Source organism: Phallusia mammillata, chromosome 1 (genome assembly GCF_965637545.1).
Source record: "Phallusia mammillata chromosome 1, kaPhaMamm4.hap1.1, whole genome shotgun sequence".
Lineage (NCBI taxonomy): Eukaryota > Metazoa > Chordata > Ascidiacea > Phlebobranchia > Ascidiidae > Phallusia > Phallusia mammillata.
In genome coordinates this window covers 7913944-7937247 of record NC_137252.1, presented here as the reverse complement: position 1 = coordinate 7937247, position 23304 = coordinate 7913944, and the positions used below count along the sequence as shown (strand labels likewise).

General features: G+C 36.2%; 3 protein-coding genes and 1 long non-coding RNA gene across 5 annotated transcripts in view; 1 reads left to right on the top strand and 3 right to left on the bottom strand.

Moving 5' to 3' along the window:
* Positions 1-23304, top strand: part of LOC145217710 (uncharacterized) — a 33527-nt gene that overhangs the window by 8662 nt on the left and 1561 nt on the right. Inside the window, exons 4-6 of the long non-coding RNA XR_013857460.1 lie at positions 2415-2559; positions 14976-15131; positions 22271-22425. This is a non-coding gene — a long non-coding RNA (uncharacterized LOC145217710). The remainder of the gene's footprint in view (positions 1-2414; positions 2560-14975; positions 15132-22270; positions 22426-23304) is intronic.
* On the bottom strand, positions 1485-7182 carry LOC145217668 (uncharacterized). The gene is made up of 10 exons (XM_080085008.1): positions 6989-7182; positions 6295-6501; positions 5239-5318; positions 4984-5090; positions 4570-4727; positions 3939-3989; positions 3833-3875; positions 3109-3325; positions 2399-2536; positions 1485-1884 (listed from the first exon to the last, which is right to left on the bottom strand). Exons 1-10 carry the CDS (start codon positions 7126-7128, stop codon positions 1712-1714), a joined length of 1314 nt encoding a protein of 437 aa, XP_079941134.1. The 5' UTR covers positions 7129-7182; the 3' UTR covers positions 1485-1711.
* LOC145217649 (uncharacterized) lies at positions 8983-15409 on the bottom strand. 2 transcript variants are annotated; one of them, XM_080084978.1, is made up of 9 exons: positions 15176-15409; positions 14970-15115; positions 14519-14656; positions 14311-14393; positions 14126-14250; positions 13787-13857; positions 11836-13652; positions 11365-11496; positions 8983-10094 (listed from the first exon to the last, which is right to left on the bottom strand). In XM_080084978.1, the coding sequence occupies exons 1-9, from the start codon at positions 15215-15217 to the stop codon at positions 9934-9936; spliced, it is 2715 nt and encodes a 904-aa protein (XP_079941104.1). In that variant the 5' UTR covers positions 15218-15409; the 3' UTR covers positions 8983-9933. The 2 variants fall into 2 exon arrangements, with proteins under 2 accessions (XP_079941104.1, XP_079941113.1); XM_080084987.1 differs by lacking the exons at positions 14970-15115; positions 15176-15409 and having other exon boundaries at positions 14315-14393; positions 14519-14584.
* Positions 18345-22608, bottom strand: LOC145217659 (uncharacterized). Its single transcript, XM_080084996.1, has 10 exons — positions 22477-22608; positions 22265-22410; positions 21934-22071; positions 21705-21824; positions 21501-21577; positions 21301-21440; positions 21013-21083; positions 20699-20937; positions 20189-20320; positions 18345-19499 (listed from the first exon to the last, which is right to left on the bottom strand). The coding sequence occupies exons 1-10, from the start codon at positions 22516-22518 to the stop codon at positions 19318-19320; spliced, it is 1287 nt and encodes a 428-aa protein (XP_079941122.1). The 5' UTR covers positions 22519-22608; the 3' UTR covers positions 18345-19317.

Below are 23304 nucleotides of genomic sequence, written 5' to 3'. Positions count from 1 at the left end.
AAGCTAGCAGTTCCACCTGACGTAAATTTGGACATTTTTGGCGTTTCGAATGATATTGTTGTAGCTAGCATTGTAGCTTGGACTTTTTGGTCAGCTCCAAAACAATAAACTCTCAATTATAATGTTTCGCAACAAGGTAGGCAATTATCTGGGCCTAACCGCTTTCATATGACTGTACATTACTTTGCCCACACAAAACCTAAGCACCGAGTTTTTTGGATGACACCACAAAGCTTATAAAGGCACTTAAGACGTTGCTGATGGGTTGTTGGGTTTACGCTACTGTTTGTTTCCGTTAGGTAAAGTGGTTCTTTACCTGTGGTACGGACCTAGTGGTGCGTGAAAGGCCCTGTAGGTAGCACGCGTGGAACTTTTTCACAAAATATTCCATTCACCCCTTTTGTATGCACTGTCGCATTTTCCTAGCAAAGTGATTCCCAAACTGTGTACCTGAAGCTCTTTTAGGTGGTACGGAAGGCTCATTAATAGGCGAGACAAAATCATAATATTTGCGAAGACTTTCAGATGATACAATGGGCATTCCCTGTGCATAAATACCTTGTTTCGCATTTCACGCGTTTATGACGGAACATAGAGAATGGTTGGTAGATTTCACAGCGTAGCTTGTTTTCTGGATGTATAGTACCCGAACAGATTTTCCAAATATAGGTTGTACGCCAACACTATACGAAAACTCGCGAGTGGAAACGTTTGAGAACCGCTGGTTTAACACCTGTGTTCAACAGCTATACGGTAATCTATCACTTTCAGTTTGTTCCGCAATGTGAGTTGTGTGAGTCGTTCAAAACATGTTGTGATTGTAACTTCTTTCACGGTTTTACCCGCCTTAATACTTCGCGTGGTACAGGTGTTTTTGTCTTTAAGTAACTTTTTTCTTTACTCTGATAAAGGCGACCTGTATCCGACGCACGTCGAAACGTTAGTACAAAAATATATTTCCCAGAAAAACTCTATAAGGTTGATATTTTGCCTGGCAGCAACAGCTTTTATATCATGTACTATGTTTTACACTCAGAAAGTAAGAAAATCTACACCATAGCCCACGGCAACTCCACATTAAGCTAATTTTCGATAGGTGGCGCTAAGAGCACTAACACCAAATTAAAACGATACATCTCTAAACAGGCGGACGGTTAAGGAATTTGGGTTGGGTACTTTCATTTAAATAAAAAAAGGTTTTAACCTAAATTTATGAATTCTTTTTCTAACCTTACCCCTCCATGGCTGCTAAATAAATAATTCAGCTCTTTGCGCCACCTATCGAAATTTAGCTAGATGTGGGTCTGCCGTGAGGTATGGTGTTTGTAGCTCTACCCACTAACTATGTCTCAGTAATGTCGAAAGAAAGTTTACCGCCATGTAGACCAAACGCCTATCATATATCTTTAGTTGGTTTCGGGACTGTTAGAAGTCACAACGACAAACTACACACGATTCTCTTCAAAAACCCAAACATGTAAATATGAATGCGTTATTTATTTGTATTTGGCACATTTTCACTGGACCATTCACTACAAATTCGCAAGCCCGGACCCAAATGTAAATACAACTATAAACAAAAACACAAAAATCAAAACAAAAAGTGCACTGTTCTGAATAAATGCGACAAATCATATTACAAGAAACTTCCCTTTGCACCCAGCAATCTCGAATGTACAACGCAACACGCACTTCTACGTGTATTTGCCATTTAGTTGTTTGTTTTTATTTTCTGTGTTTCTGACAGTTTAGTTTCCAACTCCTGGGCAAGCAGGACGTGGTGATTTTGTTTGAAATAAGATACGATGTCGGTTGACTTCAAAGCACTTCCTTTTATGTTGCGAATTTGAAGAAATGTTTGAATAAGAAATTCGCCTGTTGAACCTTACAAAAAAAACAGAACAAAGTTTCATTCTCCTTTATGGGTGATATATTTTTTAATCTGATCCTAACATTTAATGAATAGTTCTGTTTAACACAGAGTTATAAGCTGCTCGAAGTCTAAACCACGCCCTAACCTTAAAATACAAGGTCGGTCCAAAGCGAATCGTTTTTGAGACGGCCGTTCAGGCCCGAAAGTTTGATTAACCTGCCTGTACATTTAAGCTCAAAAAAGGGCCACTAATGTATAGCATATAAATAAACACGGCGTTTGAGCACTGTTGGGCATTTGATTAAGTCTACCAACTAGCTACTTAGCTGGGTAAGTTTGTCTGAAAAAGTACGGACACAGAATTTGAAGTCAGGTCCGAATCAAGCCCGTTTCTTAAAAAAACTGAGCTCGAACCCAGCTCGACTTACAACTCTGGTTGAATATACCTACTTTAAACATTGTTTACAAACCAACATATAGCATATCTGTTAGTACTATTTATGACATGATTTTTTCATGACTTACTTTTATTATTCCTCAGCTGCGTCAACATATATTCTCCCACATTAAAGTTGCGGCCAAATTGCATCACCATGTCGTCGTTAAAAACCACATCAGGTTGTAGAATTGTAAGATTGGAAAAGAAGTCTTTTATAATCGCCACTGCACAAAATCAAGTTCTACTAGTAAGTGTGCGTTTGTATTAGTATACGGTTTAACTTGTAATTTTCCTAAACATAAGATCGTTCACCTTTGTATTCTAAACTATAGTATAGGATGTCTACATCAAATCCGGTACTATTATTGCTTTTTTGTTTACATCGCTGAACGACGTTTTTTACGTGTTTACTGTTATTTTTTCGGCATCGTACGAACCCAAATTGATTTTTAACCCGATGAATTAACTAGAACATTGGTTAGTTGCTGGAACTCAAATCAAGTCAATTTGTTTGTAATGCCTCTGCATCAAATTTGTCATTTTTAACAATTTCGTTCAACAGCAAGGACCCCAAAAGACATGGGTTATTGACCTAAGTGCCCTGGTATTTAAATTTAGGTTCGCAACCGACCGCTCAAATCTAACGGGGTGCGGCCAGTTGCTTGAAACGGTTGTTGAACCCGCAGGTTCTGCTGGTCAAAACTTGAAACTCGCTGAAAACTGGAACGCCAGCGCTGTTTCCCATGATCCGGCAAACTTTTTAGTGGAATTATTGCTTCTTTTTTGCTCTACTTACTCTGCGCTGAGTATTCTTGTTCGTTGGTTTGGTGGATGTCCGTACTGTCGGCATAGTAGTGGCTTGAACATCGCGGTTCTGCATCGATGTGAATTTCACGTTTGGTCTTTGTTTCATCGGACTCAGTAGGTTCTTCTTGTTCACTAACCGGTGACACGGGCTCGGTTGTGTGTTCCTCTTCTCCAGGACTTAAAAACTTTGCAGTACTCTCTTGTTGCTGTAAAGAAATCGTGTTTCATTTAAACTACATAAGCTGTATGCAAGTTCACGTTATTTTGATATGGTGATATATTTCCACCATTAGCGGTAACAACTATTTTCGTTCGATATTTGGGACGGATGTTGTACATTGTTTTGTAAGGCAGTAACCACTCTTCGAAAAATAGCAGTGGTGGAGTTTGCAGTTGATTTATCAATATTTTGGATGGTAGTGGTTACACTCGCTAGTTACTGAGATACTTTTTTGTCGATAAATATTCAATTTTGGACATTTTTTTAATGATTTGCGTTTGTGCAGCGCCGACCAATACTTTTAAAGTTTTGTCAAATATTGAACACTCTACCATGTGATTTGGTTACTATACTCAGTCACATTCGTAGTATTTTATAAGTAAGGTTAACTTTTGAAGGAAAATCTAGGTTCGGATGTCATAGATTTGGTTGAGTTTTAGTCTTCTTTGCTATTGGGGTTTTTCAAAGCATTTTGGTTAAAATAATTGCCTACCTCGTCCATTACAAAGCCTTTTTGTGCCTTTACTATGTCGATTCTGAAAGACAAAGGAACATATTAGAGGCGTCTAAAAAGCGGTGATGATGATCTCCGAAAGTACCTTAAGCCGTTTGAGTTGTTCCTAGAATGTAGTAAAGGCTGCGAAGTCGCACTGTAAAGCAATACATGTGATAAAACAAACTGCAATTTATATTTATAGGGGTGATAAAATCAAATGCAGATTATTCAACATTTTCTCATTTACCGAAAATGATTTTCACAAATACGGTGTTGAGGCAAATACAAATGTAAAAAAATGCACTGATATTACCATTAACATGGGGCGAGTTCTGAAAATCGAACACCTTATCTATTTTGTAAACTTGCTCTGGCTTGTCGTTGTAGAGCTACAATATTTTAAGTGACACGTCTGGGATAGCTCAAAAATCAATCTTACTTGACATGATCAGGCAACAGAGTTATTTTAAAAAAAACGGAAGTTATAATTATTTTTTTTCTATTGTTCCTTGTAAAAAATGTAGCTTTCGAACATGACGTATTTAAATGGTTCGCCAATCACCATACTGCCACGTATCGCATATCACGATACGCCTATTGCATGTGTCGTTGATTTTGAACACTTTGCTGTTAATGGTAAACCCAATGTATCATATGATCTATCATATACCGTATGCATGTTTTATAGTTTTCTATAATAGACAAAAATGTTTTAGAATTATACCAAAACTAACCCTTGGTCTTCCACCACAGTTTTGCCTCGATATTTGGAGGATTCCGTGCTACCAAATTCGCTCTCTTGAATCTCTGCATCGCTGGCTGCTAATGGTGATTTTAAAGGTGTATTTTGGTCCGCCGTGTATGTGGCGGCAGGAGCCCGGTTGCGTTTGTTCTGTGCCAGCAAAACGCATTGTTACAAACGTTTTCCTTTTAAATATGTTAAGATGAACATAAATTCACAAATCGGGGATAGGATCCTGTCGTGCTGGGTACGAATTCCACCGTAGGCTAGATTTTTTCTAGCCTATGCCTTGTCATATATGTGAATGCTTGGTGTCCAAGATTACACACAATGCATCACCATACAGTAAAAAGGTACAGGCTCGATTTGCTACATTTGCGAGAACGGAAAAACGTTTTTGAGATACCTGTAACTCTTTGTTTCGTTTGTACAGCAGGATGACGAGAACCATTAGGGCTAAACATATTATGGATACCAAGGAGATCATCGCAACAACTACTGCGTATGGGTCACCTGTACGTGATAAACAGTTGTCAGAAATACGACCAACAAATCACAGACATGCAATCAAGTTAAATTCACTTTTGTCCTACTTTAATCTTAAAAAAACGTGTAAAAAGCTCTCTGTACCATTATTGTTTGTTTGTTTATGTTCCCTTACCTTCCTTGGACGTGCTTTGTGGCGTCGCAAATGTGAGTGGTTGTACTCCCCTGTGTTGGACTCTAGGTTGTTTTGTTGGCCTAAGACAAAGTTTGTGCTCGAGTTATCTTTTTATTTCGGTAAAGCTTTTTTCACTATGTTATAGTCAAATCATCTGTAGGGATTTCACTGTCTTATTTGTTGAACAAGTAATTAAATGTCGCAAGTTGCTCCAGCCTGTACCGAAATTCTACCTAAAATGTAGTTCACTTTCCGAAAAAATGTCTTTAACAAAACGCATAGCCTATTTCAAAGGACACACCGTGGTCACATATTTGTACGGACTTCATGTGCGCGAATCGTATTGTAGAAAATCATAAATTACTGTTTTGGAATCTTTTGAATTCTGTTATTTATTTTATTGAATGCTCGAGACAATGTTAAACATGTTAGAACGATGATTATTTTTCTACCTTTTCTCTGAAAAACCTGATAACCCATCAATGTTTCTAATTCATCACCGGATGGAACACAAACTTTCGGACCAAAAATTGTGCACGGAGCAAGTTCATGGGAGAATAATCTAGGCCAAGGGTGGGGAACCTTTTTGTTCATAAAGGCCACTCAACGTTTAATCGACACTCGTGTAGGCCGCATAGACTATTTTCCAGGCCTAGGAGAGTGGTGTTTAAACTTTTTGATTTACGGAATGTCCGTTGTGTAATTTTCTCTTGCAGTCGTGGTAATTACGGCCTATGATGAATAAAGGTAAATAAACTTCCCACTACATTTCCACCTTCACTACAACATTTATTTCACTTGTAGATGTGCTTGTTTATACATATCTGAGGGAAGCTTGTGACATTGCAGACAAGTCTTAAACATTACATTATGCGCAAACAACTGTTTTCTTTGTTACACAAGTAAGATTGTTGAGAGTTTTTGAGAGCCACGAGCTCTTGGTAGGCCCACAGAAATCGCTCCTTGTGAACCTAAAGGCCGCATGTGGCCTTTCGGCCGCAGGTCCCCACCTGTGATCTAGGCAAAGAGAAATACACAATCATGTTTAGCATATACCTTAAAAGTTTTGTGTGGTAGGTTGTTGTCACCACGGTTGATGTAACGGTAGTGGTATCAGTATATTTGGTGGTTTTTGGTGAAGTGGGTTCTTCGGTTGTCGTCGGTCGTGTATCAACCTCGCATTTTCTTTTATTGTGAGATTCCTCGAAGATATACGTTCCCTTTGCACACGGTTCACATTCCGTTGTATTAAACTTTAGCGGTCTGTATGATAATTGATATTTGAGGTGAAACAACAACTACAATTCTCTGTTCTTTGACGTTTAGTCGCAGTTTTAACAAAATAACTTGCTGCCAAATCACTTTCATCGTTTTAAATCGGCGGTTCTTAACCTTTTTATCACCGCCGAACCCCTACGGAATTCTTCAGCCGGTTAAGAACCACTGTTTTAAATTTACTTTAGTGGACAAGTTTCGAAAAACTTGATACAAATGGTGTTTAAGTTTCAAGCCATTTTGGCCTGACTCGACCCGAATTACAACATTTTGTAGCATGAACAAAAGCTGCTGTTCTTTGTTTTGTGTTTTAAATGATTTTCTCACGCAAACAGCATCATCTTGTTTGTACTTAACGTCAGTACCTACTAACACTCTTCAGAAACTTTTCAGGTGTTTGCCTTTCTAACAGGTTTGATCTCGCTTAACCTTAACGACGAAACTTCTAGTTAATATTTACCATTGTACAACTTACACGCAACTTAAGACCAGCCTAAACCCGGCCGAACAACCGCAGCAGTGATGTTCAAATCCATTCTCACCCATTTCAACCAGTTTTCTTCCAGAACCTTTTACTTCCAAGTGGGGACATGGGTCAACAATGTGAGTCTGCATCAAACGTAAAGGAAACCGTTTACCTTTACACTGTCGTGTGAAGAAGCAAAGACAACCTTTTGCAATACAATTGACGTTAGAGTTCAAAATAACTTTAAAACAGCAATTAGGTTTGTTACAATAACGGTTGTTTTACGTTTGACTGTACATGACACGTTGGAAAACCTTGTAAACCGTAATTTACTCAAACAACATCAACCGTAGTTACTCAAACAACATTTAAACTTGCCTTTAAAGGATGTCCCAATGTCAAGCCGAAAAGCAGAAACATCAACATCATCAAACGTTAATTGTACCTTAACATATGTCTGCCAGAAGTTTGTTTTCATCAGTAATGCTGAAAATATATATCTTAGAGGGGACCTACCTGTTTGTTGTCCCCTTATAATAACCTGGATGTATTTCTGCCGTTAACTCGTAATATTTGCCAATGGTGCAACTAGTTAGCTTGCCGCAGTGCAACTAGACGCCTTGTTTACCTAAACCCCGAGTGTGCAACATTTTTCGTCGGTTGGCCATATAACCAATTTCGGACATCAAGCTAGGGCCACACAATTTTTTTCATGTGCACAATAAATTTGCATTATTACATTTATTTTCTACAACATACAGAGTTTCGCCGCAACATTGACTTTCACAACAAAATAATTGTTTACTAGACAAGGGTATTTTTTACGACACAATCGGTGAACTGCTGTATAGCCCACCGGTTGGAAAACGGTGGTTTAGCTTGTGTTTGTTACGTATAGTATAGCAACTTATGAGATTTACCAAAAACTAGTGGAAAATTTTGCTAAATTCTCAGAAGAATGAAGTTTTTTCTCTGAATCACGGTGTTGGTGAGGGTCACACTAAAAAGCTTGGCGGACCGGACCGTGGCTCGCAGGCCGCCTGTTGCACACCCCTGGGCAAAACTATGCAGTAGCTCCAAAAACGTACTGTAGAACGTTTTACTGACGAAGCGTAATATTTAGATTCAGATATATGCACTGGATTCAAGAATTACCAGTTATACGGAACGAGTTCTGAAAATCAAACACCATATCTATTTGTAAACTTGCTCTGACTTGCCACATTTGTCTGCCAAAGAAGACTCGTCGTCATCGTAGATCTACAATGTTTGTGACACGTCTGGGATTGCTCAAAAATCAATCTTACTTGATCAGACAACTAAACAAATTATTCAATTTAAAACTTCTGTCACAAAAAAGCTGTTAACTCGCTGACTCACTATTGGCAGATACATGGCGTACAGGGAAATATTTTGGGGGAAAGTCCCCCTAGGGAATGAAAGTCTTTTGTGTGCAAAGTTTTGTTTTCCACATTCCTCACTCAATTCAATATGTCACAAACACAAATACCTTCTGAATACGGCAATCAACCTTTGAACTCAATAGTTTACTTAATAACTTTAAATATTTGACATGAATAACTTTCAAAGAAAACTGTAGCGATGTTAAACTAAAATTAGGTTGTTAAGAAGTGCTTTAATTGTTTCCTAACAAATATTATCATGCACACATTTTGTCCGAGGTTCCTTCTAATCAAAACATAATAACCATCCTACTGTAGGCAATCAGGATTTCCTTCACATCACATATAAGGAAATGATTAATTTTGTATTGGGAAAGAAGGCTATGCTACTAAACATTAGTACAGTGTGCCGAGCACAACATATAATTCTGCTGATGGCGTTTTTTAAACACTCAACAACAAAATTTTAAAGCAGTGGTGATTAAGTGGGGTTAAAAATGATAATGCAATTAATAAAAGCAAAAAAAAAATGAATAAAAAAAGTAGTTTAAACTTTTTCAAGAAAAAAAACATAACTCATCATGTACTCGATGTTTACAGAAAAAAAAAACATTTGCAATATTCGGTACCCCATCATAGGTGGCTCACCATTACAAGGTGTTACCAGCAAACAGGTGTGCAATATTGCAAATTATTTACTTATGTTCACATAAAAATACTATGTACAGTTTTGGTAACTCAAAATAGGTGATTTACTACTACGGGTGTTACCAGTAAACAGATGTGAATTATTATAACTCATTAAGTTTTAAATGTTCACATAAAACACTATGTACAGTATTCGTTACCTCAGAAAATGTGGTTTACCACTACAATGTATTACCAGTGAACAATTGAAACAGATATTTAACTGTAAATAAGTTTACTGTCACATTTTTAAACAGAGTTTAAAAAAAGACATGCAATTTTAGTTTGATTTTACCTGTTAGACAGTAAATTATTTATTGCTGTACACAGTGTTGGCCAAGCATAAAAAATAAAATAAATTTGCAAAACATCCACATATGCACATGCATTAGCATTTTCAAATATCCAAAATAAACTAATATAGAACTGAAGAATTTTTTTTAATCTTTTTGGCCCATGAACCTTGCATAGATAATAATATACAAAAGTTGATCCAACAGGTTTTGGCACAAATCAATCACATTGCTTTTTGTTTCAACAAATCTTTGAGTACTTACAGTTTTGCATGCACTGTTTAAAGGGCATTTACAAAAAGCTGTACAAAAAATGCGGGAAGACATTACATGTAATACTGTAAACATTAAATGTGCAACAAACTGGAACTGTGAAATGCCAATGGCTAAAACAATTTTGGCACTTAATTAAAAGAAGTTTTTGCAAGGTTTATTTATTTAGCATTGTGCCTTTAAAAGGTCAGACATAAAGAGATTTGCTGAATTCTCTGTTTTTATAGTTTGCATACAATCAGTAGTACATTTTTATGTACATACTCTCATGTACAACACAATATAGTGTGTAATACAGTTACTTAGGCAGCTGACTTTTTAATTCTTCTTCAATTGTTTCTGATAACAAAAGCAGCTCTGCATCCTTCAGTTTGTCAAGGAATATTTTGGCTGTAAATTGATTTCCATCTCGGTTATGAACAAATGTCACAATCTCCACAAAATGTTGAATGATGTTTTCTGTTTTTTTATAAAAGTTGTATATGTTTAGTACACTGGTATAGAAGTGTCACATAGTGGCCCAAAAACTGGCGTCATTAAGGGTCAAATAGATGTTTAAAAAGTACTTGGCAGGGTGAAAAAAGGAAGAAATCCCTTTACTAAAGACTGCAGTTACTAATCTAAACGATTTAGTGTTTTGCCACCAAAATAGTGTTTCTTAGGTTTACATCTGCAAACACTCTGTTACTGACAACTAAATTTTAGTCTTTGCAACTCTGCATATTCATGTTGCCATTAAGATTAGTGATGGGACGGGTACTCGGTAATCGGTATCGATGGTATCGAGCGATTTCAGTGGTATCGATACTCGTACTCGGTATCGAAATATTTTGTCTCAGTTTTCGATACCAACGTGCGAGTACCGAAGGCCGATTTACACCATAAGAATACGGGCAACTTTTGGCCTATATTTGCTTCGGACAGCACAAAATCAGGAAAAAGGTTCCGCCAGGTTACGTATATCATTTTCGCTATCATGTGGAGATTACATTTTTCGGCATGTGTGTGTGCACGCCTGCACCCCGACCACGGCAAAAAAATTAGCCAGTGATATACAACTAAGTACAACACTACACTTAAGTACTCGGTAATCGTACTCGGTACTCGGTATCGAAGGTATATACATGTGGTACTCGTACTCGGTATCGGTACTCGCTTCATAACCTGGTATCGTCCCATCACTAATTAAGATGAACTGGCATTGTTAACCCTTACTGGTTACCTATTGACCTGCACTTGAAGATGTATAACTTATCTTTATTAAACAGAATCCATTGTTTATGCAATGTGAGTCAAACATCGCATGCAGAAAATGTTCACAGGCGACACTTAGCAAAATTTGCAGTATTTGAATGTCCCTGTTCTATAATCATGGTTGCCATCGACATGGACCCCAAAATAAGGATGATGGAAAAATAAAATTTTCATACGAAATAAAACAAACGTTTTTAAACACTTTTTTGCACCTAAAGGAGTCATGACATATCACCTGCCCTATTTTTTTCCAGAAACAATTTGTTTTAGCAACTCTTTGTTCGTATAAATACTATGTGCATCTCATGACAGCTCAGGTGTAGGTTTACTTTTCACCAATTGTAATTGGGTATAATTGTACAGGTTATTCACAGTGTACAGTATTTACAATGTACCAACAAGTATCAGCTTTATAATCCAAAATAATGCATTTGAAGTAGAGATTTAAAAGAAACAATGTACTCAAAATGCTTACCTTCATTTTTTCTGCGTAAATTTGCACAATCAATCTCTGATATGTCCAGATTTCTAGCTAGAGCATCAGCATGCTTTTGTTCAAGGAAAATACTTTTATGTTTTTGTGGAATACTTGTCAGAACGTTTTTCACTAAAAAAACAGGACACAATTGAGATTTTGTTAATTTTTTTTTCTTTAAAATATCCTTGGTGCTGTTTTCTAATTTGAAATCTAGGCCAACTTTTAACCCAATTTACTTATTTGCAATTGTTTTTATGAAACAATGTCAGTTTTGTTTATTACATCAATAATCACAATGAAGGAAGATACTTTAATTAATAGACTTACACATATGCTTGTGTGCTTTTGTCGAAAAAAACATTAGTTTTCCTATGTGTTATAATATATTGTTTTTTAGACTGTGCACAGTTAGACACAGTTTGACCTTGCAGTGGATGTTTAAAAGTACACCCTGTTTTGTCAACTTACCCATAGAAATTTCACAATTTTTCGTCGAAAAAACATCCTTGGTGATAGTTTTGGAAACAGGTTCTTTCGCTACAGTTTCGTTTGAAGGTGCGACCTCAAGCTGGGTAGGGGATATGTTTTGAACAATGACAGTATTTTCCTCTATTTGTGAGGTACTTGTATTTTGGGAATCTTGCATTGTAAAGTTATTAGTATTCTGTTGAATTTCGTGTGGTACATTTTCCTCATCAACTTGTGTACTTTTCCCCATTTGTAAGCTACTTCTATTTTGAGTTTGTTCGGGCAATTGTGAGCTACCTGCATTCTGGGTATTTTCCTGTGTTGTTGAGCCACTGGTATTCTGATGACTTTCATCTAGTAGTGGTACATTTTTCTCATCAACTTCTGTATTTTGCCTCATTTGTCCACTACTTCTGTTCTGAGCATGTTCGGGCATTTGTGAGCCACTTGTTTTCTGTGCTGTTAGGGCATTGGTATTCTGCTGAGTTTCATGTGGTAAGAGTAGATTTTCTTCAGCGACTTCCATATTTTCTCTCGTTTGTAAGCTACTTCCATTTTGAGCATGTTCAGGCAATGGTGAGCTACTGGCATTCTGAGTATGTTCCTGTGTTGTTGATCCATTGCTGTTCTTTTGAGTTCCATGTAGTAGTGGTACATTTTCCTCAGTGACATTTTGAGTATGTTCGGGCAATTGTGAGCTACTTGCATCCTGTGTTGTTGAGGCACTAGTATTCTGCCGACTTCCATTTAGAAGTGGTACATTTTCCTCATCAACTTCTGTACTTTCCCTCACTTGTACGCTACTTGCATTCTGAGCATATGTGGGCATTTGTAAGCTACTTCCATTTCGAGTTTGTTCAGGCAGTTGTGAGCTACCTGCATTCTGAGTATTTTCCTGTGTTGTTGGGCCATTAGCATTCTGCTGACTTTCATCTAGTAGTGGTACATTTTCCTCATCAACTTCTGTACTTTCCCTCATTTGTAAGCTACTTCCATTCTGAGCATGTTCGGGCATTTGTGAGCCACTTGCACCCTGTGTTGTTGAGCCACTGGTATTCTGCTGAGTTTCATTTAGAAGTGGTGCATTTTTCTCATCAACTTCTGTACTTTGCCTCATTTGTACGCTACTTCCGTTCTGAGCATGTTCCAGCATTTGTGAGCCACTTGCATTCTTTGCTGTTAGGCCATTGGTATTCTGCTGAGTTTCATGTGGTGAGGGTAGATTTTCCTCAGTGACTTTTGCATTTTTTCTTATTTGTAAGCTACTTCCATTTTGATCTTGTTTGGGCAAATTTGGGCTACTTGCATTTTGAGTATTTTCCTGTGTTGTTGATCCATTGCTGTTCTGTTGAGTTCCATTTAGTAGTGGTTCATTTTCCTCATTAACTTCTATACTTTTTCTCACTTGCACACTACTTCCATTTTGAGTATGTTCGGGCAGTTGTGAGTTACTTGCATTCTGAGTATTTTTCTGCGTTGTTGATCCATTGCTGTTCTGTTGAGTTCCATTTAGCAGTGGTGCATTTTCCTCATCAACTCCTGTATTCTCCATCATTTGTAACCTACTTTCATTTTCAATATGTCCAGTCAATTGTGAGCCACTTGCATATTGTGTTGTTGGGACATTAGTATTCGGCTGAGTATCACCTGGTTGTGATAGGTTATCCTCGGCAAGATGATTTTCTATTGTTACTGATACAGTAGTATTATTTGCAGTATTTTGGGTGTTTCCCTTTTTTTGTAGGTTAGAATTTTGAGTTCCATTTGGTGATTTTGATGATGATTGTGTATCTACCTGATGTGTGCTTGGTGCTTGTCTACAAGTAATTAATCATTAAATCCATGCTTTAGTTATCAGAATAGAATCTTATTAGCTGTTGTTTAAAAGAGTTCACAAAACAGTACCATAACCTACTTTGACCAGTTGTCTGAATTTGTTTGTGTAATGTACCTGTCATCTTCATTATTTGGGGGGTTCATGTCTTGCAATTTATGAACACTGGGTTGTTGCACTTTTTGATCCTAACACATAAATAGTTGACATCAAAATCAAAAGTCATAAATCTTTAAGATACTTAAACACAGTTAACCATAGTGAAATGATTAGAATGTTATATATAGCTTGTTACATGTTAAACGGTCCCACCTTAAGTGGACAATTTTAATAAATGATTCAATTACTTAAACTGGCGATGAAAACAGGCTTTAAAAACTGAAGTTACTGTCAAACATGATGACCAAGACGCTCTAAAATGGTTGTCAATCAACATGCAAAAACGGATGAACAAACCTTTTGACAGGAGCAAGGGAAAATGTCTTTCCATTTGGTATTGTTTTTCTTTCCATATTGTATAATCAACAATAGTAATGACATTCCAAGTATCATACCAAGTGGAATGCCAGCGAGAAGTCCATCTGGAACAAGAGCAGGCTCTAAACTAAGTGCTGCTGTAACTTGTAATTTAAAAGGCTTACACACAAAGGTGGTTGTCCAATCTGTGCCACATAAAGTATTACTGTCAACATGCATTGTTTCTGTGTTGCAAGGCTGGGAAGACCTGTAAGAAAAAGTACAATTTTATATTTACTTTCCTCATGGAGATATCTTTCAAGTAGAAATGTATCAAACAAATTAGTTGTAATTTTGTGTTGCTTTACAACAAACCACCCAAAACTTCTGTACGTTTCTGTTGGGGATGGAGCTTGTGTGGTGATTGGTTTGCTTGGAAGAGTGATGCATTCCCTTTTATCATGGGCTTTTTCATCAATATAAGTTCCATCTTTACATTTCACACAAACAGTTGAATTAAAAACCCCTATCCTGCAAAAGTACTAAGTTTTATACAACACATTACATACAGAAAGTTTTTAGGCTGTTTATTAGGTTATTGATAGTTATTATTTTGAACGGTATCAGACCCTCCAACAGACAGCATGGCCACAAATAACTGAGAATGAAGAATTTTTTCCTTTTATTTGTTTATTGACTGGCTCGTTAAGTTTAGGCCAACCGAGTTTTACTGGTCTTCTAGTTTACTCCATACTTAGATATATAAAGTGTCAAAAACACAATAATGTCCAAGAGCTTTATTTTAAGTATCCCTGTAAACTTGGTGCTTTGAACTTTTTCTTACTCGCAGACAGTTTGCAGATAAAACCCTGGAGGGCATCCACAGCAGTGTCTCAGGCCTTCATTCCCACACATTTCAACAAGTTTGCGGTCATTTTCACGAGCCTCCAAATGCATGCAAGGATCTGGAATATCTTCAAGATTGACATCCTGCATGAAATAAAATGTAAGAAAACCTTGTTGTAAGTTATAAATCACATTTAAACTTACCATAATTGATAACCAAAGTACCAAAAATTGTATGAGCAACATTTTGAATTGTTTAACGCAGCTGCAAATAGTACAAAAAACTACATGCAAATGGATACAATTTAGTACCTAAAAGGAAAACTCAAATTTGAACGGGTACACAAATCAACGCACCACAGTATTAAAACAGAACATTATCACATCCACAGTTTTGAACATTATCCACAGAACATTACCACAGTTTTGCATAAACGTTAAGTTTAATTGTGATCATTACATTCACAATCTGCTTTAGAAAAACCTAAAGGGAAAAACTACAAACGGTGCTTCCCCTAAATCTCGACTTTTTTTTATTGCGATAACTAAGACACGAAGAAAGACAGATACATTAAAGTACAACAGAACAAACAGACAAACGCTAAGTATTTAACGGCAATTAGAGGCCAGACCACTTGACTAAGCACTCTGCACGTTTTTTTCTTTTAGTAGCAATAATTAGTTCGGACTGTTTCGTTAGTTTTAATGCGTTAATAAATCTGTTCACAGTAGGTTTGTTTTGTGCACATACATTTACATTGGTATATTACAAACCGGGCACATAGAAAAATGCAATTTAACAATGGTGTAACAGAACTGTACAAATGAGTTCCAAATAAACATAACGCTACATTCGGTTTAATATTCAATAATAGTTTGCGGGAGATCCAAGAAGTAACATTTTCCCAATATTGGGCGACGACTTTGCAAGTGTAAAACAAATGAGAAATGGTTTCAGGGAAACTTTGGCAGAAAACGCACTTTTCTGAAGTTACTATGCCAAAATTGTATAGTTTATTGTTTGTTATTACCGCTCTTAAGTTTAATTTGATTTGAAATGCTCTTAAGTTTGTTTCTAAGGTACAGTTATACGTGTTCCTGTACACCTCCCCCCAGTTGGGCTTTTCTGTACTAACCCCTATGTCGGTTTCCCACTTTTTCTGTTCTTGTGTTGGCGGTTCTGATGTGTGATCTTTTACGAAGTTGTAAGTTTCTTTAACTGTGCCGCGCAGGGCTATGGTATGCAACCAAGATGGTTTAGTTTCAGGGGGTACTCTGTTAGTTTGTCGGTCGTTTAGATCCCAATTGTCTGGGATTGCGGCGACTAATTTGATAAAATAGGTGAAATCTTGATTTGTTGGCTGAAAGTTAAATTTGAGGGCAAGTTCGTCGTATGTATAGTAATCACCATCATTGTTAAGTAGATCAAGGTGACTGAAAATACCAGCGCGAATTAGATGTCGCATGTAAAAGGGTTTTAGGCGTGATCGGACTTCTTTATTTAACCAAAGGGGTCTATAAACATTAGCGGGGAGATTTGTAAGTTTTGCGAATGTTTTGCAGGCCGAGACTGCCTTTCTTAATGTTCGTAAGGGGATTGATTGAAGGAAGAGTTTTGAGTTGGGAGACACACTGCTGTTTAACCACGAGTTGAATTCGCTGGGGCTCCCGACCGAGGTTTCGAGATCTTTCCATGGAGATGCATACGAATTGTTAAATAATCGATTGACCCATTTGATATCTAATGACACCAGATATGCGTCCAGGTCAAACATATTGATTCCCCCATCCTCAATATTACAACAGAGCTTTGCTCGTTTAACTTTTTCCCATTTTGAGTTCCAAATGAACTTAAAGAAAATTATTTTAAGGTTTTTGACGAAAGCTTCTGGTAATTCGGTAGGTACAACATTGACTTTGTAGGTCAAGGTGGGAATAATTAAACTTTCCCTAAATCTCGACTGGTTCTTTCGAAATTCCGAATAGGTGTTTGCGTCGCCTAGTGGTCGGCATAGCGTAATAAATTTAGCCCAGTTTTCTCAAGCTAATATAGCCTGACGATTTTAAAAATATATTTGAAAATCACATGCTTATTTTTGCCAGATTGATTCCACCACTAAGTTTATTTTTCAAAAGACAGGCAAATCGTGTCAACCCAATACCCCAACCTCAATTTCTTGTGAGCCCCACTCGCATCTAATTTTATAATTCGGTGTAGCTGCAGCACATTTTGCCATGATCCACCAACAGTGGCCTTTGCTGTTTTCTCAATAACGTTTCAACGTTACGCAGCTATTTCCGACATAGTGATTGTTTTATTGCCATTGTTTTGCTATGATCTCCTTCAAGAAAAACGTATTAAACATTACAGTAACATTTTGCGTCTTCGCGTACTTTACAACCAATTCAAAGTTCTGTTTTGCTTTTAGTTGACTTATATTGAAGGTGAAGGTGAAGGACGTCGCCTTTAAAACATAAACAAACCTTAACAGGAAACGGTTCCAAATGGCCTGTACAAAAATATTTATACCCAGAAAATGTTATACCTATTATTTTCAAGAGCCAACGCGGACAAATGATTTAATTAGCAGCAAAAACGCTGATTTAAAGTAAAAAAAAACTGCACTTTAATTTGAAGTGTACGGTTACTGTAGGGTTTCATTCTTTGTGCGTGTGCTCTTCCTTTCGGCGTTTAAAACTATCCGACAGGGTTTCTTTTAGTGATATCTTTTTTGTCGAACCCCACCAACGTTCCCCCCAGTCGTGTTATACTCACAGTGCGCCAAACTCACTCTCTTGCGAGCGCCAGCCACATAACGCTTCATAACACAGTGTAGCTGCAGCGCCGTTTAGTCATGATCGACCTGTTGTGGTATCCACCATTTTGTGCTTCATATCGTTTTAACGTTGCGCAGCTATTTCCGGCTTGGTGATTGTTTTAGTGTTATCGCGTCGCTTCACCAAAGGAAGTAAACTTCACTCAACTCAACGAGTCATCACAATAGCGTTGAAAACACTTTGTTGCAAGTTGTAATTCCTTCTTGGCGTGTTGTGTTTTTCTGAACAAGAAGCTTCAGCACCGAAACCGGTGGATCCCTGTGTTAGGTTAAAGTAAACTGTCTTTCTAAAGAGTCAAATTAAATATGACCAAATGGGTTTGAAACGAGGTAGATGGCTTGGCGACACACTCCTTGTGCTTATATTACTAACACATTCAGCATCGTTGCTTCTACCTGCATCATACAAAAACATGCCCAACCAAATTGCTCACCATAAACATGCCAAATATGAAATTGCCAAAAGCTGCTTAAAAACTTCGCTCTACTGGCTTATGCAACTGATTTTTGGTTTAAGCATCTAACTGCAAACAAAATCTGCGTAAGTTTTTTTATTAAAGTTTTGTACAAGTGAAGTGGCAATATTATAAATCACTTTGTGCGTATAATAAGGATTTCCTCAACACAACCATTAGGAAGCAATAAAATGTTAAAGGCAGTTTGGCTCTGCTATTAACAGCTTCATGTTAATTTATAAAACATGTTAAACACCTGTTTGTTTTTATATGCATCCTTAATGGGTTTTCACAGAAATAAGACTATCTATTATTATCAAACGTACATATTTACCCATTGGTTTTTGTGGTAAATGCGTGCAAATACTACTAAAAGTAATAAAAATTGACAATAGACATGATATAAATAACAATGCAATGTACACAAAGTCTTACAATTGTTCTAGTATGAAAACTAGTATTATTGCAATTTTGTTCACAGGGAAGCACAGCTTTAGGAAAACTGTTAATAGGTATTAAATAATAGGTGTTTGACAGTCACAGTTTAGCAAAATATAAACAATTTAAAATACATAAAGTTTCCTGGATTGGATAATAATAGGTGTGTAATTTTAGTTTTACAAATTATAACAATGGCATTTACTGCTGTGTTGGGCCTGAATCAAACTACTTGGTACTGGTACAGATTGATTTAAAAGTGTTTGAAGAAAAGTGAATTATTAAGCATGAAATGAATAAAATGCGTAAAACCTGGGAAGACATAAACAAGTTGTTGCATAATGTATTAACTCTATAGCCTTTGTTGTTTTGTGTTTAAATTTATGTCATGACCCTCATGAAGGTGTCTCCTATGAGATGTTAAAATGTCGGCTTGTTATGATAAAAACTGCTGGTAAGACATAATTGGGCACATGTAAGGACAGAAACAAAACAGATAAAAACAAATAAAGCAAAATGCCAGTATGGCCAATATTGCACCAATTGGCAGATTCGGAACTTAAAAGTTACAGTCAAGTTTGTTTGTATTTTAAATTGTTAAAATACTGTTGGTGTTTTATTTCTGTCCATCTGACATGTCGGGCGGACTATGATTTTCCATTTCTTGTTCAATTGTTTCTGCTAACAAAAGCAACTCTGCACCCTTCAGCTTTTCAATGAATATTTTGGCTGTAAATTGATTTCCATCCCGGTTGTGCACAGAGGTTACAATGCCCACAAAATGCTGAATGATATCTCCTGTTTTAACATGTATAGTAACTTTTGTAGATAATAAAGTTTTGTAAAAACACACAAAAGTTCACACATCAGTAAACTTTCACCTAATATGTGAGTGTTTTTAACTTTTGGTATTTTGCTAAATTGGATTATGCTATAACTTCAATTTGGGTGGTGAATGTAATACACCACACCAACCTTACTGTGTTGGATTCGAAAATAAGCTTTGCTAACTCGTATTAAAAACGGAAAAAAAGTATTTACTCGATTGTAAGCTGCATTTAATTGTAAGTCGAACTTTAAGGTTGCAACAATATAATGTCAATCGCCCTCGACTGTAAGTCACTTGTTACTCTCTATTGTTTTGTAACACTTCCTTTTGTTGCTAATTAGTGTTATTTTTTGTCAACATTTGTTAGTCAGGCAAACAATTGTGTAATGCGTACATGCAAAAAATGAAAGCGAACTAATTTAAAATGCAGGGACATGGAAATAATAGGGGTATGATAATAAAATATAAGCTGCCCTCAATTATAAGCCTCCATCGAAGCCGCACAAACTGTAGGGTAAAACAACTTTATAAGATATGGCTTACAATCGAATAAATGCAGCATTAAAAATGCTTTTTTTTAAAAAAACAAAAACTGGTTAGTATTAAGGAAGTGTTTAAATTAGATTGGACATTTTGTAAAATATTGATGGAAAGGTACCTGCATGTTTTGTGGAAAGATGTGAACAAGTAATTTCTCCAATATCAAATTTTCTTGCAAGATTAAATGCATCCTTTTGTTCAAGTAGAATGTGTGGTTGTTTGTGGGCAATACTTGCCAGCACCCTTTTTACTAAAATACAAAGATAGCATGTTTTTTTGATATAAAAAGTGCAGCAGGCCTATTTACTGCAGCGCGTTTTGCAAAAAACATAACTGCAAATTTAAAATTTAAGTTGAACAGAAAGCTGTACGATTTCTTCTTGTAAAACACTTCTTTTTTAAATTGGGGGAAATATGACTACATTTTGCCAATCAAAAGTCAAAGCCTGTCTAAAAAAGGAACAAAATTGCTGTCCAATCGGTGTCTGAGCACATGGGGAAATACTTACTGATAAGTTTATAAGACAGTGCCTATACCAAGCATACACACAGGCAAGAGTCCAACACAGTTAATTTGATTGTCCAAGACTATTGCAGATATATCTATGTATATCTTTCGTTCACTTACATATCAAAATTTCACATTCTTTTTCAGGCACAGCATCTTTGATAGTAGTTTCAGATTTTGTTTTTGCACGAACAGCTATGGGTTGTTTTGGTATGGTTTCATCTGAGGGTTGGGCTCCAAGTTGAATAGCATCTTGTCTTTCTTCAGCAACACTAGTATTTTTTAGAGTTGATAAGCTGCTTGTGTTATGAGTATCATTTGGTAGTGATGATGATTGTGATTCAAAAAAAGGTTCTGGTCTGTAAGTTAATATTCATGTGAAGCAATTAAACCACTTGTGTGATAGGTTGCCTGAAAACTTCATCTTTACATACCTGTAGTCTGGTGGATTTTCAGCTAATCGGATGTTTTCTTCAGGTTCACCGTCTTCCTTATTGTTTTGAACCTGTGTGTTTAATAGCTTGTTTTATAACTTACTTAGATCAACACCATAAGTGACATAAAGCTGTCAGCCAATTCTGTAATGTTTCACAGACTCTTCCCTATGTGACATTTGGTACTTAAAACAGTTTTCAACCTGTCAAAGCACTGCAAATATTGAAAATTCATGCACATTGATTAACAAAATCTTAACTCTTAACATTTAAATGTGTTAACCAAACCTTGTCACATTTGTTGCAGCAAACAATAATGTTATGAAAAACATCTTTCCATGTGGTTTCTTTTTTCTTTGAAAATTGTATAATTATTAGTAGTAAAAACTTTCCGAAGGCCACACCAAGCAATAGCACAATCCCATCATCTAAAGAAATAAAATAGCATTATTTTTGGTGTGCTGTTTTTGGTATAAGGTATAACTTACTTATACCCAAGCTCCACTCAGTGACAGACTCAATAATTTTTTCTGTGGTCATTTTTGGTGTAACATATTGCGAAATCCTGCATTAAAAATAAGTGTTAGGTTTTGCTGTGGTGTGTAAACAATCAATGTCAAAAAGTGTATGACTATTTTGTTGATTGAGCATTAACTACTGTTCAAAATTGAAAAATAGAGAAGTTGTTGTACATTTCTGCTGAGAATGAAGCTTGCGTTGTCTGGGTACACCTTCTTTTGTCATGAGGTTTTTTAAAAATAAAATTTCCGTTTTCACTTTCCACACACACTGGTGAGTTGATATTGGAATTTCTGCACAAATAAGGACTTTTAAAGTGTAGTTTTCATGGAATTAAATCACAAAATGCTTTTGTCCTGGTTTATCAGAAAATAAACTACTTGTTACAAGAAAGAAATATACATTTCTTCAAAGGATGGAGCTTGTGTTGTGATTGATTTGTTAGGAAGAGTGATACAGTTCCTCTTGTCATGGGCCTTTTCATCAATAAAAGTTCCATTCTTGCATTTTTTACACACTGTTGAATTAAAATTTCCTTTTCTGAAACAAATGTACCAAGTTGTAAATTACAGAATAATGCCATTATTTTTATAATGCATAGACACCTAAAAACATTAAAGGTCAAAACTACAGGTTTTTATTGTTTTATTTCTATACAAACTGAATGTTTTATGATATGGACTACAGTTCATGATGTTGCCAAAATCGGTCCGTTTTTTTAACACTTTCTTACTCGCAGACAGTGTGCAGATAAAATCCAGGAGGGCATCCACAACATTGCCTCGGAACATTATTTTTGTACATTTCAACAAGTTTGCGCCCACCTTCGCGTGCCTCCAAATGCTTACAAGGATCTGGAATGTCTTTGAGGTTGGCTGCCTAAAAGAAGAAAGTGTAAGTGTAAAATAGTATTTTGAGTGATAAAAGACTGCAGTTTAAACTTACCATAATCAATGACAAAGTAACTAACATTTTGACGATCAGCATTTTTGAGTTGTTAAATGCAAATGTACTAAATTTTGAAAATACCAAAAAGAAACCTAATATAAAAACACTTACTAAAAATGCAAAACAGAAAACCAAATCCATTTATTTTTTATCACATACTTTTGCAAAACTGTGTACATTTTTTTTTTACACAACAAAATCACAACTATTTAAATCTGCAAACACCACTTGTACACGGATCGGAATGTAATCTTCATTCAATAAATTCTGTTACTTTTACCACTATTTAGTTGAACATTGTTTAAAATCTAAATCTGTATACAGTTTTATTTTTTATTTAAGCTTTGTAGGACGCCATTGTCTAGTTAGAAAATTTGGGTAAGCAACAACGGGTACTTCCCCTGTTTCTTCCCCTTGCTCGCGTAGTTACCAACTTTTACGTAGCTACATAGTGGTCGACATCAACAAACACAGAACTTTTTCACCCTAACATATTTAAACCATAATCAAATATTTACTGCTTTGATAAAAGACACAGTCATTTTCTGCCCAATCAAATTATTTCTAAATATTTGTTAATTACTCAAACAAAATTAACCCAATTAATCTAAACTGTAACTAGCCTACGTGTTGATTTGGTTTAAACAAAGTTATTTAATTTTCTCAATTCAATCGTGCAGAAATGCTACAGTTTTTTCTCTGAAAAACAGAAATGCCTTTCACTATTAGAATAAGATTTAGAGCATAGGTGGGCAACCTTTTTGCATGCGCGGGCCAAAAAGTAGTGATATATTGCGGAGGCGGGCCGCAACGATGGTCATGCAA

Excerpts from the sequence above, each read along its gene's own strand:
- LOC145217668 (XM_080085008.1), bottom strand. The coding sequence starts at position 7,128 with ATGCAGACTCACATTGTTGACCCATGTCCCCACTTGGAAGTAAAAGGT. Across the intron at positions 3,326-3,832 it reads AAGGCTTTGTAATGGACGAG|CAACAAGAGAGTACTGCAAA; the intron begins GTAGGCAATTAT and ends ATTTCTTTACAG. Across the intron at positions 1,885-2,398 it reads GCAGCTGAGGAATAATAAAA|GTTCAACAGGCGAATTTCTT; the intron begins GTAAGTCATGAA and ends TTTTTTTGTAAG.
- LOC145217649 (XM_080084978.1), bottom strand. The coding sequence starts at position 15,217 with ATGTTGCTCATACAATTTTTGGTACTTTGGTTATCAATTATG. Across the intron at positions 13,653-13,786 it reads CCAAATAATGAAGATGACAG|ACAAGCACCAAGCACACATC; the intron begins GTACATTACACA and ends AATTACTTGTAG. Across the intron at positions 11,497-11,835 it reads AAATTGTGAAATTTCTATGG|TGAAAAACGTTCTGACAAGT; the intron begins GTAAGTTGACAA and ends CTGTTTTTTTAG.
- LOC145217659 (XM_080084996.1), bottom strand. The coding sequence starts at position 22,518 with ATGCTGATCGTCAAAATGTTAGTTACTTTGTCATTGATTATG. Across the intron at positions 22,411-22,476 it reads TTACTTTGTCATTGATTATG|GCAGCCAACCTCAAAGACAT; the intron begins GTAAGTTTAAAC and ends TTCTTCTTTTAG. Across the intron at positions 19,500-20,188 it reads TCTTTCCACAAAACATGCAG|GAGATATCATTCAGCATTTT; the intron begins GTACCTTTCCAT and ends ATGTTAAAACAG.